We start from the raw sequence: 18,932 nt of genomic DNA, 5'->3' as shown, positions 1-18,932 counted from the left end.
TAAAAAGCAAAAGTGCACCACAAACCAAAAATTAACAAAATTATAATTTGTTTTATACTAACACAAAGTTACACAATAGTCGATCTGGTATGGCCAGATGGCTAAGGCACTCGACTCATAATCTGAGGGTCGCAGGTTCAAATCTCCGTCACACCAAACATGCTTGCCCTTTCAGCTGTGGGGGCGTTATCATGCGACGGTCAATCCAACTATTCGTTGGTAAAAGAGTAGCCCCAGAGTTAGCGGTGGGTGGTGGTGACTAGCTGTCTTCCCTCTAGTCTTACACTGCTAAATTAGGGACAGCCAACGCAGGTAGCCTTCGTGTAGCTTTGCGCGAAATTTAAAAACTAACCTATTCACACCACACTTTAGGGCTTTTCTCAGGTCAGTCTTGAAGTCCTGGGCAATTTCTCTCACCAGTCTCTGGAAAGGTAGTTTTCGAATGAGCAGCTCAGTTGACTTCTGGTATTGACGGATTTCATGGAGTGTTACAGTACTCTCTCTTCAAAGTTCTTTTCAACTTTCCCTCACGGTACTTGTTTACTATTGGTCTCGTGGACGTATTTAGCCTTAGATGGAGTTTACCACCCACTTAGGGCTGCACTCTCAAGCAACCCGACTCCAGAGAGGTGACCTCCGTCGACGGCACCGGAATCTATGGGACTTGCACCCGCTCCGGGGTATAACCCCAGTCTACCTTAACCACTTGGCCATGCCGGGCCACTATACAAGTACGGGGAGGAGGAAGAGGTCATTGAGAACCTGACCCTCCAGGGTATGAACTTTTCTTACCCAAACACCGACAGAGATTCGACTTTGGGGCTATCACTACCTAAATTTATTATGATTCGAGTGTGTGTGTGTTTTTCGTATAGCAAAGCCACAAAGGGCTATCTGCTCAGCCCACCGAGGGGAATCGAACCCCTGATTTTAGCGTTGTAAATCCGATTATGATTCGAATATATTAAATCAATATATTTACAGTTGATAATTGACCATCTTAATTAAACTGCTAACATACTGTACACTTAAAATTACGAAACTACTCGAATTACTAATTGTCACATTTAACTTGAAATTGTTAACTTCACAGAAATAATTTTTAACTCAAATCCAAACAAATTAAAACGTCGTAAAAACCTTCTCAAGTTCTAGATGATAAAAATGGCTTCTTAAAGAAAAGAGATACTAGTTCACACGAAAACCTTTTACTTTTGAAAACTTCCCGCTGTGTAAGCAAAGTTACTAACAACTAAAATGTTTCAAACAAGTACCCTTGTCAGATTTAAAGTGCCTAATCAGTATCTCTTGCTATATTAACTTTATAATGTAATATTCTTGATTCCTGATAACGAGAAACACTTTAAATAAAAATGTATCTCAGAATGGCTGGTATGGGTATTGACACTTTTATTGATAAGCAGAGAACGTACGTTAATACCCATACCAGCCGTTCTAAGATACATTTTTAATGTATTATTGTTTTAAGATGAGTATTTTGGGAAGCAATGTGGATTTTTTAATGTTCTATTATGAACAGCAATAAATATTTCGAACGTTCGAACGTCTAAGAAACAGATAATATGGATCGATATATTTAGCTCTCTCTATATACACACACACACATTATGGGTTATATACACGTACATTTAAAAGAAATATTAAAAAATTCCAAAGCATGGCTACTAACTAAAGAAGAGAAGTAAACAGATGAATAAAATCCATTCAAGTATTCTTCAAGCACTGTGAAGATAGGCTTCATTTGTTACCTCAGTCTCAGTTGACAAGATAAACTTTATTAATGCAGTTCAGGAAAAAAAACTTCTGATATTAAACACTTTTTTGTAACAAAGTATTTATACAAATTCCTATTGAATTTCATTTTAAACTTAAAGCAAGTTTCAGCAACTTATTCACAATAGAAAATAAAGAAAATCTTCTCTTCCAACCTAGTTGTAGAGAAAAAAATATTTGTTCAAAATTGCATAGTTTTATTTATCTCTTGACAGTGTTCCTAGAAATTTGTACATGAATGAAAATAAAATTATTTGCAAATGAGGAATACTAACCTCTGAATTCAAGCTGTAATTTATCTCGTCTTCCTTTAATTTAGGTGTTGGGATATTTTACATGTGGGCAACAGCAGAAACACAAAAACATTTTGTAATACTACAAAAAACAGTGTTCCATTTTATCCTAATGCTTAATCTGTTTAGAAGGAAAGGTAATTCAAAAATGTAACATCTGCTAAGCTTGTTTGTATCTTGAGCCCGTCAAAACATTTCAATACACATAGTTCCACGTTTACAGATAAACAACTCTCCTAGTATCATATTTATAAACAATACACCTAGTACTACATTTATAAACTATTGTAGTACCACATTTATATATAAATCTCCTAATGCCATGTTTATAGGAAAACAGCTCTCCTAGTGCCATGTTTATAGATAACTCCTACTGCCAAATTTATAGAAAAGCAAATCTAGTGTCACATTTACAGCACCTCGCATTCACAACTCTCTTTGTACCACTGTTATAGTCAACTCTTTGAGTGCAAGGTTTATAAACAACTCTCTTAGTGCCACAATTACAGGTAACCTTTCATAATGAAATGCTTATTTACAAATAACTGATATTTCCACATTTACAAACAACTCTCCTACTGCCACACTCATAGATAAACAACTTCCCTAGTGTCACCTTCATAAACAACTCTTCTAGTTTCATGTTTATAGACCAACAATTTTGCTAATGCCAGATATATAAATAAGTCTCATTACAGTGCCAGGTTTATAGATAAAGAATTCTTCTAGTGCGAAGTTCATCTATCACATTTATAAACACAGCACAGTAAAATTTTAAATTAATGTGCAATCACATTCAATACACTAAACCATTTTTATTAATATCCTAAATAATTTCCTAGGATACTAGTGTAGATATGAAAGTTTTGATAAAGCTTGTGGTATTCTGTAAAACCTTTCAATCTAGAATTATTAGTCTAAATATTGTTGAATTTCTAACAAAATCAAATTAATTTTATGTTTTAACATGTGACAGGAGAAACATCATTTGTCAAATATATGAGAAAGTTTATGACCTCTGTAAATGATATATTGTAATGTTGAACAAGCTGTATCGTATCAATTAAGTTGCGATAATAAAACATCATAATTAACTTACTTGGAATATTTGTTTGAAAATACAGAAATTTACAGCTTCAAAGTTGAATGCATTCACTGCATTGAAAACTTTGAAACTGAATGTCTGGTTTAATGATGCTGATATCAATGTAATTAGTGCCTTTTGTTTTTGGTGAACTGGCATTTTACAGAGCGAGCTTCGATGTTAAAAGTCGGTTAAAATGATTAATACATTAATTAGAATGTTATTAAATATAACAAAAAGAAAAACTCACTTAACTAAGAAGATAAAGCAACCATGTGCAACTAATTAATGCTAAATATATCTATAATCAAATGACTTCAACATTTTTCTTACTGAATTTTAATGTAAACCATATCTCTATAATTAAATAAATACAGCACTTCCAATTTATCATATTATATTTGTGGTTATTCCCCTCTTTACTTTATATTTCTGATAAACTACAATACCACAACACCCAATATTTTGATACTAACAAATATATATTTCAGTTGATTTAGAATTTATCTAAGTGATAAATCCAAGTTAATCACTGTGACCTCCTTAGATTGTGTTCACATTGTATGTCTTAACCCAAAATCAAACTAAATATTTTCTGGCATAATGCATCATATTAGGCAGAAATAATACCCCATATCACAGAATTCTGTGATCAAATATTGTTTTACAGTATAGGCAGCTTTCAAGTGCTGCCAGAATAATATTTTATTGGAAACATTACACAAGTTCATATTTAAAATATTTAGCATACACATTTGAAACATTGTAGTTGTTACAGCCCTTTCTATTAACTCATTCGATAATGCATATCCAATAGTCATACACAGGATGAAGAACTATTGTTTCACAAATACCTGAATATTTAATACAAATGGAATTTTTCTTTCCACATATCCAACAACTTGGACCTGCACAGTTACTATTAAATTATTCTTTGTTTTATATTTTCAAATATTTATATTTTGTGAATTTATACTTATATTTTTCTATATCAATATTAAATAAATTCTATGAAACTTATATGAGACAGCATGTAAAAAAAATGTATTTCTGAGATTACCAATAAATTTCAACCAACAACACTACAATTAAGTATAATTATGTAAAAGTGGTTTAATTGTAAGAGCATAAGTAGTCTACATTACCTTTAAATGCACATAATTTTCAGAAATAAAACGAAAACATAAAATTATGAATTTCTGAAAAATCCCTTCATTGTAATTATTGTATTACACAGCAAGAATAGAAATGATTCAAATTTGAGGAAACAGATATCTTGTTCTTCATTTATGTATTTCTTGACTATACAATATATACAAATTATAATACATAAAATTATTACAGTGAACAAAGTATTAATGTTATTAAAAAAATTATAATCAGTGGAGGTTTTGTTAGAAATATGTGTGTCCTATACAATTATGTAGGTACTGAATGAACTAAGATTTATTAATTTACTATTCAGAATACCAGTTATGATATGAACAAAGAATAAAATATTTCAAACAAGCAATTATTAATGTTTTACCCTACAAAATAGTTACAAGGCATTGACTGGTAAAAATGACTTTCTAATATTATTAACTATATCTCTAGTTTTAGGCTTAGCTGCTAGGGACCTGAAGTAGAGCATGGGGAGGAAATATTATCACCATTATTCAACTGATGGAACAGAAATATGTTGATACATCCATCTAGTAGAACTGCTAATCAATGTCTAACCAGTAACACTACAAAATCAAAGGATGTATCTCATCTTTAATAACCCTACAAGTAACATAACAGACTTAAAATACCAGAGCAAGTAAAAGTTAAAGCTATGTTATATTCTTTATGCTACTAAATACATATATTTTTACATGTAGGTCATATAAGGCCATATACACTGAGAAAATGGTTCTAGCAAATGTCTCTGATGGACAACTTTCATAACATGAAACATTTTTTTCATAACATAATACTATTACAGTCATAAAAATGTTCAGTTACGAGTTTCGTTATTTGTTCAAACACTTTTCTTAATAAAGAAAGGAATGAAGGTATGATTTAAACCTCTATAAGTAATGTTTCTACACAGCTACATTTCTAACAAAGAAGATACTGTACTAGATGAGAATGAAAGAGTTGAAGTCCTATTGCTAGTGGGATTTTATAACAGCGAGTCTTTAAAATGACTGGATAAAATCAAGTAGTAGATTTTTATCCATATTTTTAATCAAAATGTTATTTATATAATCACTAAACAGCTAACCAGTTAAAATATGATTTAAAATATATTAAATAAACACATTTCATTTTTTTATCTTATGTACCTTTCATAGTCTATAAAAACTATACAAACAAACTTGATTTTGGTTCTGAAATAAACCAATATCCACAATGGTACAAACAAAATACTTGTATGGTACAATAAGGAGTTCTTACTTACATAATTCATTAAACAGCTTTTTTCAAGTGACCATGAATTGGTTTATTATCATTAACAAGAAAGCTCAGTCCTCTGTCTGTTTCACATAAAGTGTCTCTTGTTACATTGTCAATATTAGGGAAGTATACAGTCCCAGTTTCTTGTAGTGAAACATGTCTTTTTGGAGCTTCTTTGTTACTCTTTAGTATACTGGAGGAGGTACTACCAGCCCGAAATCTAATACCATATACATCGCCATGTGCACCGTGTTTTTCCACACCATCTTTTTCCAGAAGAACTTCATTCATCCCAAGGCTGTTAAGGCTCACAGTACTGTTGGAAAACAGAAGTCCTGAATCTAATGATTCCTGCACCAACTTCACTTGAGCTGATATGTCTGCCATGCTCGATGATGTGCTTGGTGCAGGAGACTGTGGCATACTCTTAGCTCGAGAAACAGCACTTGGAATGTCCTGGATACTGTAGTAATCATACATAATATCAATGTGTGTTCCATCTTACAGTAAGTAAGTTACAAAAGTATAAACACTTTCAACATGAATTAATACATAATTAAAAACATTAATTATTTAAAACATTTAAATTATTTTCTGAATGCATTTTAATTAGAATTTCTTAAACAATAATTAAAGATTTGTGTGGTCAGGAAATTAAAACAATTACATAACCAAAAAGTAGCACAATTAATACAAAAGAGAAAACTTTTTTGTCACATACATTTAATAAGGAAAAAAAATTGCACAGAAGAAAAATTGAAAATTAACAGAAATTTACCAATCAATTCTCAATTTTATTTCAACATAATAGAAATTTACTTAGAGCATGGTTCTATTAATAACTGAATGTGTTTTAGGCTACAAATTTTAATTAGTATGTTTAAGTTTGAGGAAGAAAGACTTAAAAACATCATTTCCTTTTCCTTTGATCTTTTAATTTTTCTCCATATAACATCAAATGTTCAGATGTTAAACACAAAATAAAAATACTGGTACATAACAAGAATAATTAATGATACAAACATTTCACCTAATTTGAGACATCACTTGTGACTGAATCTAGTGGACTGATGTAATAAACAAAAATAAATATGGGATTAGTTTAAATATAAGTGTCCCATCTTCAAAACTGTCACTTGACAGCTTTGTTTAACACTGATAACACAGATAAATGAGCCATTCTTTAGACTTCTTGTCACATGTTATTTAGTAAAATTAGTTATGCCAGACATGCTTTTGCTTGGTTAGATCAACAGTTTAGCATTTCAAAAGTAACATCTACAAAATTTAATTACTAAAATTAAAGGCACAGTTTTATGCTATGATCATTAAGCAGGATTAGTTTGAAACAAATTATCCCTCTAACTTATCTTCATATACTTTCTTTATGTTTAGCTGCTGGGTTTTCTCAAATAAACACTAAATGTTTTGTACACTTACCACAGATAACTGAAAGATAGCTTCAAAATAATCTAGCAATAAGGTTCATTTTTGTTTTTATCATACCAAATTAATTTTTAAATGAATAAAAAGAGGAAAACAGTGGCACTAGCAATGTGAGATAAAAAAAACATTAATCTCATTTATATGTTGTATTTTATTAAAAGTTTAATGTTAATTCTGCTGCCACAAGTATGTTGTATTAATCCAAAGAACTTAAGATGCAAGGAGAGCTCAACATTGATCACACAGTTGCTCATCATGAATGACTCAGATGAAAATGGTATTCTTGGAAGTTTGTGAATTTTGCACATACTGGCCTACACTCAATCAAATATAAATGTTAAGCTACAGAGTACTGTGTTTCTCAAAACATCTGGTATAGGTATTAACAATTTTATTGATAAGCAGAGAACAACATTTTGACCTTCCCAGATCATCTTCAGGTTAACAAAGGTTTATTTCAAGGGAGTTTCTTGTCATCATGAGAGTACTGTGTTGTAAAATTACTACATTCTAAAGTCTTCTGATGGTACTAAACTACTTAACCATGTAAATAATATATCAAGAGTAATTTCTATTTGGTACATAACACTGTTTCAACAGATTTTTAACAACAAAAAACCATGACTTAGCTCAAGGTTTAATTAATTAAAAGTACAATATGGTTATCAGCAACAGGAGAAGCCCTGAGCTATGTTTGGTCATTCCTCTGAAAGAGCCCTTCTCAGGAATTTTTACTGTGAGAAATCACTTTACAGGATGTGATGTATCTCGTGCACACTTGATGAAATTCCACTCCAATGAGTGTGAAGATAACTCCTCAGTCAAACTCTTCTTTATCTAAGATGTGTCACTCAGTTTAGAACATTAAAGATAGATGTTATTACTCATTAAATTGAAGGCAAATAAAACATTTCACCAGTATATTGTAGCACAACAGGTTGTAAGATATGGTCCCTATAATTTGTGATAATGATGTTACTATTCTGCAGGACCTGTAAGTCTGTATATTCAACAATGCATATTCCTGTTCACATTTCACTTCCCCACCATCAGATACATCATGTTTCTGTATGGGATTAAGCCTGTAACCTATCCACAGGCTGAAACACAGCTTATCTCAAAAAGATTATTATCCCATATATTGTTATTCCACTGAATATGTCCTTGGCACAAACACAGGTGAGTTGTGTTGTACATTGCATGATATAAATGCATTCATTAAGCATTTAACATACAAGCCAGCCTTGCAATGCCTGTTTTTAACTGCATATGCATTGTCATATCTTATTGCAGTTGTGAGCTTCTGGTTCTATTTTAGAACCTGTACTTTACAAATACATCAAACCAAAACCCAGGATAGTGATTGTCAACTTTTGTTGTAGATGATGGTGTACTTTACATAGGCGTCCAATCAACCCCTTGCAAACACTTTCATGTTCTGCAAACAACACTCTGAGACATTTTAAGCTATTTCTCCTACTGTGATTGGTTGGATTTTATATTTTCTGACAGCTCTTCAAAGGATTAAAATCAATCATTCTCATTGTCTGAAGATTAGTATAATTTATGAACAACTTACTTTGGACTATGAGATTCATTTTAAAGTGATGTGACAACTCAAAGAAGACTATATATGACTACAAAGTATATATAATATAGGGTGAGTAACCAATCATTTACATTCTAATAATATTAGTGCCTAATTCTAATAATAAAATGATATGGTAGTTTACATTATTTTAACAAAGTGGTTTATAGTTTTAACAAACTATAATATTACAAATTTTTCATTATCCTTAAACTTTCTTGAGTAGTGTAGCTGCAATACTCAAAAACAATTTCCTTATAAAAACTTTTATAAAAATAGTTTCTTTGCAGTATGTTTTATTCTTTTATCAACCTGACTAATCAGTTAATAAAAGCATAAATATTATGAATTGAATATAATTAAAACATGATGCAAAGTATAGAATCTCATAAAGATCACTTGCCTGTGGTGACGACTAGAAGGTAAACTGCTATACTGTCGAGGCGGTGGCATTTTTTCTTTCTGGGATTGTCGATGCTGATCAATCATATCACAGGCTTTGCCAAGCAATGCAAGGTTATTTAAAATTTTCAAGCTAAGCAAGCTGTAAACATATATAATACAAATTTATCAGAGCATAATAAGCATTTGCTACATCTACAAAATTTTAATTATATGTAGCTCTGACACAAAAAGTCACATTTTTCACATTTTAGTTTTGTAAAAGTATTTTCAAGAGCAATGAGACTGTCTTCCTTTCATTAAATAAACATCTGTTATTAAATATTATTATCTGTTTATAACTGCCGAGTGTCAGGCTTTTCAAAGTGAGTGTCTTTCTAACAGAAAACATTACCTTAACATTAAAACAAGAGATAATAGTCAAGAGGGGTACAGAAGTTGCCAAGTTATCCAAAGAAAAGAATCAATTAGTTATTTACACAAACAAGTTGTCTGTAAAAGCATTTTTCTTAAAATATATTTTTCCTCACCTAGGAAAGGCTCACCATCAAAATAATATCCTAGTACATCTCTTTTATTGTTTCAAACTGACCAGTAACAAAATTAAACAACATTTAATAAGTGAGCAATTAGTGCAACATTTATATCATTTCAGAACAGACTTGTAGCATTTCTTTTTTTTGTAAGCAAGCTTTCCATTGCATACTTTTTCAGTCTCAAACAAAAATATTTTAATATATCAAAAAACGTGATGTGTACAATACAGCAGTACAGAAAATAATTACATTACTTACACGTTTTTAACAATAACAACACATTAAACAATACTTTAAATACAGCATTTGTATTAGATGTAAATGCAAGAACATTAGATTAGTAAATATCAAACATATTTACAGAAAAAAAGCCCCAAAAAGTTTATATCCAATATGCTTATATTAAATCATTCCATATAGGGTGAATCTTTGTTCACACAGTCCCTATTCATGATCTTAACAATCCAACCATTCACCTTTCTTATAATAATTGTTTCATTACATTGTCTTTTGGAATAGTTCATGTCACAAAGTGGAAATCAAGTTCCATTCCATAATGTGTCTTTAAGGTATTTTATCTTTGTATTTTACACTGTTTTATAGTTCTTATTTATTACAGTTAGATGGTAAAACACATACCACTTCTTTGGTATTGGTTTTTCTTCTGAGAATGTACTCCTCAAAAGATAAAAAAATATCCACAAATCTAACATCTGATCAACACAGGTAAACCTTTAAATGAAACTATTCTTAAATGTAATTTTCAAGTACTCAAATGAAAGTTTTATGAAAAGGTCTACATTTTGCTATCACTTCATCTTATTTGTCTATTGTTGATGCTTTAGGTTAAAAGTGGTTCACAGAACATTTTAAAAGACAAACTTTAAATGTAGCATTAGAGAGACCTAAAGAGAGCAAAGAAAGATAAGAAAGATCACAGAAAAATAATAAAATTAAAATTTTTCAACAAGGTAAGAGATACCTTCTGAGAAAAGGAGCTGTACTTTTATGAAAAGTGTAACATGAAAAGAAAAATTAAAAGACTTAATTCACAAGAACAAACTTTACAGTTTGTAAATTTCATTCCTATCTTAAACCAACAAAAAATGGTTTTTATAAATTACTTTAGCTACAAATTTATACAAATTGCATGCTGAAACAAATAAGATTACAAACACAAAATATCAAACGTAATAGTGTCTGATGTCGAACAGAAGAGTTATATAACAAAAAATTTAAATCCCAACAACATAAAGTGTTGAACATTTTACCAAAATTAAAATTCTCAACATACAAAGATGTTGAAAAAAATCATAAAGTGCATTTAAAGCAATGTGTTGTGTCAGTCCCTTTCACTATAAAAAGAGAAACCCCAAGTTAAAATAAAAACATTTTACTTAAAGGAAGAATCCTAATTATACAAGATTATGGTCTTACTCATAGAGTCTGACTTGTAGGATCAATGTGACTAGGTAGGCTTCAAACACCATAGAATCTCTGCATCTTAAGTATTTTGTACCACCATCTTGAGGCCTTGAACTCCATCATTTTTTTTGTAGCCACTGATATTACTTCACTGTTGCTAAAAATGTGGATATTACTTTGCATTGTTTTGTTTTTTTATTTGCCATTACAAGTGAGGCTGGTGCTTGCTGCTCTTAACATGACAGTGCAATTCCCATTACTCAAGTTTGGAAAATCCAGTTTTGTGCATCAGAAAACACATTCTACATTTCTATCATATATTCAGGACAACCATAGCATATATATATCATCAGTTAGCTAATCATCATTGAAAATGCACACTCCAGGTGTAGTCTGTTTACATCTAGTCTACAATTTTATCATAATCACTTTGACAAAGCACAGCTACTAATTAGAAACATTAAATTACATGTTATTATAGGTAACCATAGCAACACAATTTCAGGCAACTAATAAGCATTTCAAATTAAAATACACCAGGAAATTGAAAACCTTGCAACTTCAATGGTAGAGGGGGGAGTGGAGAAAAAAAGGGGGCAAATCGAAAGTCCACAAGAACCACTATCCATTTTTATATTTTTTGGGCTTAGCAGTATTGTCAGTAGGTCACTTGTATTTTGTACTGAGTATTTATTCCCAGGCTACAAATGTAGTGGTTAAGGCTAGTGTAGGAGTTAAGTGCTCAGAGTTTGTTAGGGGTGATAGGTGCAATGAGTAGCTCTCATTTAAGAACTCAGGATTGGCATGTACCTTTAAGGAAGCTAGCAGTAAAAATGTACAATTTGTTTGTACAGTTTACTGGATGTAGAAAGTTGAAGACTATTCTAATTAATGTACAGCAACAGATAAATAAAAGTGTAAACTGTCAAAAATTGGTAGCAGGACTTCAAGACAAACTGAAGTTTTTACATGCAGAGGACACATTAGCCCTCAATAGCATTCAGGAATTTTGAAACAGTGCTATTAAGACTAAAAGTAGAGGATTTAATTGTAATCAGAATGTTCTATGGACAACAGATTTCAGCCCTTGGTTTGTACAAATGAGAAACTATTGGAGCAAAACAAAACAAAGGACACAGAAGGATATGAACAATAAATTAAGGAGATTATAGTTATAGGTGATTCTTTGAGTAAAGCATTTGGATAGAATTGTGTGTGGGGCAAACAGGGAGAAAAATTAGGTGATGCTATAAACTGATATGCGCATAGAATATAACAGATAGAACAAGAAATACAACAAATATGCAGTCTAAATGATAAGTAAAGGTTGATAAAGACATTTAAAGAAAGGGGTCATAACTTAGTTATGTCATGGATGCTGCCAAGAATTAACTGTAGGCAAAGTTATAAGTAAGTTACTATGATTGAATGCTAGGCTTAGGTTAAAAATGAGCTGACTGGCTGGTTGGACTTGTGGGATCAGTTCAAAGGGAAAGGGAGATTTCAGAAATGGATGGTTTACATTTAAATAGGGTATGGACTGGCTTGTTTACAAGAATCATTAATTCAGCTGTACGGAAGTTTTAACATAATGGTGAGGGCCAGGATAAACCAAATGCAGAAAAAAACAAGACAGCAAAAAAGTTCAGCATAGGAAGAAAGTATAGAAGTAATTCTAAGGGTAGGCTTAATTGTTATTATTGTAATGCTAGAAGTGTAAGAAATAAAATAGGTGACAGAGTACTGGTAGGAAAGGATGATTTTGATATAATAGGAATAAACTGAAATGTGGTTAAATACAGACAATTATTATGACAAATTTCTTTGAAATTCAAGGTTATACATTATTAAATAGGGATAGAGTATTAAAGAGAGAGGAAGAAGTAACTTTATATGTAAAATGTGAGTTACATCATGTAGAAGTTGACAATATCAAAGATAATAACAAGAAAATTGAATCCAGTTGGGTTTATGTTACCAGATATAAAGGGAAAGCCTGACTTTCCAGGTTTGTAAGGCAAATCCTATAACCTGTATAAACCCTGCATTCCCCGTTGCACCAAACATGCTCGCCCTTTCAGCTGTGGGGGCATTATGTTGTGATGGTCAATCTCACTATTTGTTGGTACAAGAGTAGCCCAAGAGTTGGCAGTGGGTGGTGATGACTAGCCGCCTTCCCTCTAGTCTTACACTGCTAAATTATGGACGGCAAGCACAGATAGCCCTCGAGTAGCTTTGTGTGAAATTCAAAAACAAATAAACAAACAAAACCCTGCAGTAATTTTAAATTTTATAAGATTTGCCTATAAGTCATGCTTGCAAATGTCTTGATGATATCCTTTTGTCCAGTCATCAATGTTTTTTTTTACACTACCCGACACCTACAACATAATTCAATCTAAAAAACCTTTTTGCCTCTCTGCCGTCATATTTTCTCACACCCATCTTTTCATTATTAAGAGCCTCCTTTGGATTGTCCTTGAAAATAATCAGTCAGTGTGCTCATGTTCTCTTTCATTTTGTATATTTATTTATATTGTCACCTTTTTCCATAACAAGTCTTGTTGAATTTTTCTTTTGGTCACAGGTATCCAATCATTATCAGTTTTGACTCTAAACCTTCCATTGGATATATTTTTAAAAAAATATTATCAATGCTCTCTGCCTACATTGTTCATCATAAAATAATCTATATTCTTATTACTTTGCAGGAAATACAACAAAATTTTAGGTTTAAATGGCTAATAATGAGTAAATGCAAATTGTTTGTCAAAAAACAAATGAAATCTTGCCTCTATTTACATTTTTATTTTACACTGCATATAACATTCAGTTAAAATATCAGTTTGAAGTTTACTTCAATTATTAATATAATCATGAAATGGATTTTTGATATAAAGCTTCTAGAGCAAATTTAGTAATAAAGGCATGTATCTAACACAAGCATGTCATGTACGTGAAGCTCAATGTGTTGCATATACTCCACTTTAAGTATTGGTGAAGTGTTGTGAGAACACTGAAGAATATTAAATAAATTAATATGAAAAAATAAACTATATTATATTTATTTTTAACACTTGAGTGCACTATAAGATAGTGCTGAATTTCTATTGGTCAGCTACCAGAATTGTCACAAATGGTAAGGTTCTGTGTGTAAAGAAAACTCAATTGGAAACTCATAAATATTTAACACTTTTTAACTAAAAGTTATAACTGCAATATTATGTTTATATATACAGTTTTAAATTTTTGTTAATTGCAATAATGATATTTTTACATCAGTTTTTTTTATCAATATGCTACAAAATCAGGATTAAATAAAATACTACATACCATGGAGCTCTAAACATCATCATGTGTAGAGAAGTATTAGTATAGAATAGAATATCCCAGTATACTTACCAACAGAAACCTAAAGCAACACAAAACTTTCCCAAGAAGCCAGCAGCTCGTACAGAACCGTACACAACCCGAAATACTAGAGCACCAAGAGGTAAAGGAATAAATCCCATCCTTCTAGAAATTATGTCAGAATGGTCTGAATAAGCCTAAAAAGATGTATTAAAACCACAATTGAAGTTTTCAAACATTATCAGAAATTCAAAAGTAATTACTAAGTCTATTAAAACTAACTGTATTCTACATGTTCTAATGAGTTCAAAACAAAAGAAAAAAACAATATAGTCATTTCTATACATTTGTATTATGTACTATACTGTAGAAAATTTCACAAAAGTTACTTTTTAATCTTAAATTATGCTTTACTAGCAAGTTGAAAAGAGCCCATAAACAAGATAAATTAGGAGTTAAATGGCATAAAATTGGAAAGTGGGTGGCTTATAGCTTTTCATCACAAAAGGCAAGAAGCAACACTGCCTTAGGGTGGTCTTGGGAAGTATATCATACCCAAATATTGTTCAAAGCATTTATTCAAATAAAACAACTTACCAATTTGTTTTTACTAAATGATAAAAATACACAATTGGTTGCATAATTTAAGCCTAATATACCACTTTTATACATTATAAGAATATATATGTAAAAATATTAATAAAATCTAGTGAGCAAAGTATGTGTTTGTCTTCAAACATACTATTTTAAACAGCATTTATTGAAAACAGTTTGTCCATAAATAAACACCTACTAGCTTTTTAATAATATCTATTCAACACATTTAAGTTGTTGTCATTTTCTTGTTGCAAAGCTATACAATTGGCTCTCTATGGAAAGCATCTTTGCAGTCACAGGCAACAAATTACGCATCCTAGAATTCACAGTCTGAAAACAACCACCATGCACAACCAGCCTCCTTTCTGGAAATGTATTTCAGATATGTACTTGCCTTCTCACACACAAATAAAAAAAAAAAAAAATTGTTCTTATTCAGTGCTGCTCTCTATATGCAAAAAAACGTTTTTACACATACTACACTACTTTTATCGCCCCTCAATTCAAATTGACTAATTCCAAAGTGTGTTTCATTCAAATCATTAAAAATCCAACAACTCTCAACTGATAAGAGTGCAGCATACTCTACTGAACTATTGGTGAATTTTGGCAGATGGAAAAATCGGTTTTAAGTGTGAAGAAAGGGTGGGAAATGTGAAAGCAGGTAAGTACCTAATGTATTGGAAATACATTTTTGATTTGGCAAATTATAATTTCTAATACAGTACATTACCTACTCTTACATAAATAGCTAGAACTCCATAATGAATAGGTAGAAAGACCAGTGCAAGGGAAAGAAAGAAGCATAGTTTTAAAGCATCCTAAAGATACTTCTTCAGATGAGACAGTCAGATTCAGCACTTCTGAACCAGGTATACTCTTTACACACTGCATAAAGAAATACAGATATGGGCAAAAACACAAAGAAGCACATCCAAGAGGGAGAAAACTAAGGTCTGATAGTGATCCAAATCATACAATATTTATGAAACTCTGTCCCAGAAAATATAAGTGGGTAAACTAAAAAGGATATGTTCCAGGTATACAGTAACTAGGGCACAACAAACCATACATGTCAAGTTAACTACAGCCAAAACCTATAATGTTGGGAACCTACATTCACATGGGGGTAAGATGAGAGTCATACTGTCAGCAAGTGAACTGGAATCCAAAACCTGATCACTGGGTACCAATAATATCACTATAATCAAAAGCTCAGGCCACCAGGAACCAACATCCATATGGGAGGTAGAAAAAAGAATCGTGCTGGTGTCAAGTCAACTAAATCCAAAACCCAGCCATTTGGTGGGGGATAGGAAAGAGGACTTTACTGTCTTCATTTCAATTTCATGAGACCACAGGGAATCAAGAAAACCCCTGACTCATGGGTTGGACATATGTTAGAAAGAAAGACTGATTTAGAAACTCAACATCCAGTATTGAAAAGATGTCTGTGTAAGATAAGTTATCTTTCTCAAAACTAAAATTGACCAGAACTGCCTCAAGCACATTAACATTGTTGGAATAGTAAGCATCAAGGGATAGTAGAAGGGAAAGAACCATAATAATCTGCAAGTACCACCACCATGATCAACAACACTGATGGAGAAACAAGAGAAATGAGGAAGGAATATAGACATCTGTAATACATATGTGAAAACTCATGATGATTGGTTCAACTCTAAATCTAAAACCCAACCACTGGGATCTGACATCCACATGGGGATTATATAAAGGAACCTAATCCAAGGGATGAACTGCAATTTTGATACTGGAGAATATCACGTTATTTACTTCAGAAGAACATCACCACCCTACTTTCAACTAAACAATTATGCAATTATTTCCATATTTTGTTTGTATTTCAATAACTGGAAAGTGGTAAGTACTCTCAAACTCCACTATAAAAAAAGGGGAGGATGTGGTAGAGTCTGGAAGAATGACACCTAAGACAGTGTGATGGGTGACTATAAAACTATATATTTAAAGACTTACCATACCAATTTATTAAATACAAGGCATGGCAATGTTAAACAGCTATCCCCTTCTGCTTTACTCATGTCATCCATTGGTGAGTATGCTCCAAGGCAGGCAAATTTATTAAACAATTCCATCATGAGGATGATTTTATGGAACATCTCATCTCTGCAATGTGCATTGCATGACTATGGAAATATAATGTATAAGTCTACATGGCCTTACAGTCCAGATTTGATTGGCTAAAAGAATACCTGGACAAACATCACTTGCCACAGAGTGGGATTCAAACAATGAGTAATAATTAAAAGGGAAAAATTCCCTTAAAAAGTAAATAAGAATAACAAAATGAATTTACCCAGTCAAAAACTCACTGAAGTCTGAAGAATACATACAGACAAAAGGAGAGATCCCAAAGAGGAAGAAACCATGATCTAAGTAATGAGAAACTTTTGTGATAGGAGTTATCCACATGCTTGATTAAAGAATTTCTTTCAAGGGAAAATGAAGATGAGACACCAATGAAAAGATAGTGCCAAATTTGATGAGGACATCAAGAATAAAGAAAGGAAGTAAGACAATAGAGGAATAACCCCAAATGAATTAAAAACCAAAGCTGGTTGGTAAGGGTGAAACAAAAAAAATCACAGAGGATGGCTGCCAAAGGATAAAGAGGCAGGAACTGACACCATGGAAGGAAGTTGTACCACCAATATAACAGAGAAGAGTACATACAGGGCACAGAAATCTATCCAGATCAGGCTTACAATAAGTAGGAAATAAAAGGAAGGAAAATTAGCAAAAAGTAGAAGTTACTCTTGCAAATCACTGAAATGTTGGGGAGAAAAGAATAGTCAAGATAAAGGAGAAGATGTGTAGAATGATAAAGAATACACGACACATCAACAGCAAATAAATCAGGCCCTTGTACCCATAAACTAAGAGGAAAACAAATTAATCTAAGTGAAAGGTGAAACAAGGAGCATATGGACAGTGGTTCAAAGGAGGCAAAGTGAGGCAGTAAAGGAACACATTTACATTCCAATCTGGGAGGACAGACTGCCAGCCATGGGAGTAAACAAACCTGGAAGAAATGCATCAAAAGAGAAAAATAGTAGAAGGAGTAAATATTCTACAGCATTAGGAAAATGAAAGATGAAAGATAATGGAACCTGATACTCCAATACTGAGGAGACAGACAACCACCAATCAAAAACCCAAGTGTGAAGTCTACTATATAAAAAAATGAGTTGAACAGAGAAAAAACTCTTGACCAAAAGATCAACAGCAAATAACATTCTATTAACATTGATGAACTTCCATCCATCAGGACAAGACAGATCTTCTTGACAAGGAGCAGATAAAAAAACCAGGTATGAAGAAAATAAGGATGAAGCATTGGTAAATGAGAATGATGAAGACAGATGAATAGATAATGGAAGGGTAATATGAAATTGAAGAAGCCATGAAAACCATGGCTGAGCCAGCCAGTAATGAGCAGTCAGAAGGAATTGACATGAAATGGCACAGCAGATCAAAATTATCTGGTGAGGAAGTTATATGGGAAAATAGACACATAGGTATTTGCTAGTCCAGTCCTTGCTGAAAGCATTGAGAGCCAGAGCAAGAGGATGAGGGACTGGAGACCAAAACAAAGGCAATTTGTGGTTCAAGGATGTGGCAAAACCACTGGAAAATAAGAAGATTGAGAGATCACTCCATTGGATATATTTTGTCTAGACAGAAAAGCCATTTCACAAGACTGAAAGCATCAGAAATATGACATGCAATGATATGTAACAAGTGAGTCCAAAAAAGATCTGACATGAACAAAAATTGATCAAGAATGGGTGCTGGTTTGATGACTGAGATAAGCAATCACTATCGAATTTTTGGAATGGATCATGACCAGGTGATTTTTGGCTAGATGGAAAAACAACCCAAAGCATAACATACAGTGAAAGGTTTGAGGATATAATAAGACTACTTGGTTGCAGACCTATACCTAAAAGCTT

At 32.1% G+C, this 18,932-nt stretch overlaps 1 protein-coding gene across 5 annotated transcripts in view; it reads right to left on the bottom strand.

The window, feature by feature from the left end:
* Positions 1 to 3,557: 3,557 nt before the first annotated feature.
* LOC143253185 (transmembrane anterior posterior transformation protein 1 homolog) overlaps positions 3,558 to 18,932 on the bottom strand; it is a 50,990-nt gene continuing 35,615 nt past the window's right edge. For all 5 annotated transcript variants that reach the window (XM_076506610.1, XM_076506619.1, XM_076506627.1 and 2 more), the window contains 3 exons: positions 14,395 to 14,540; positions 9,033 to 9,173; positions 3,558 to 6,058 (listed from right to left, as the gene is read on the bottom strand). In XM_076506610.1, coding sequence (XP_076362725.1) covers positions 5,608 to 6,058; positions 9,033 to 9,173; positions 14,395 to 14,540 — 738 coding nt within the window. In that variant the 3' untranslated portion in view covers positions 3,558 to 5,607. The remainder of the gene's footprint in view (positions 6,059 to 9,032; positions 9,174 to 14,394; positions 14,541 to 18,932) is intronic.

Source organism: Tachypleus tridentatus, chromosome 1 (assembly GCF_004210375.1).
Source record: "Tachypleus tridentatus isolate NWPU-2018 chromosome 1, ASM421037v1, whole genome shotgun sequence".
NCBI classification, from domain to species: domain Eukaryota; kingdom Metazoa; phylum Arthropoda; class Merostomata; order Xiphosura; family Limulidae; genus Tachypleus; species Tachypleus tridentatus.
Note: the sequence above shows the minus strand (reverse complement) of the source record. Positions and strands in the feature narration are given on the sequence as shown.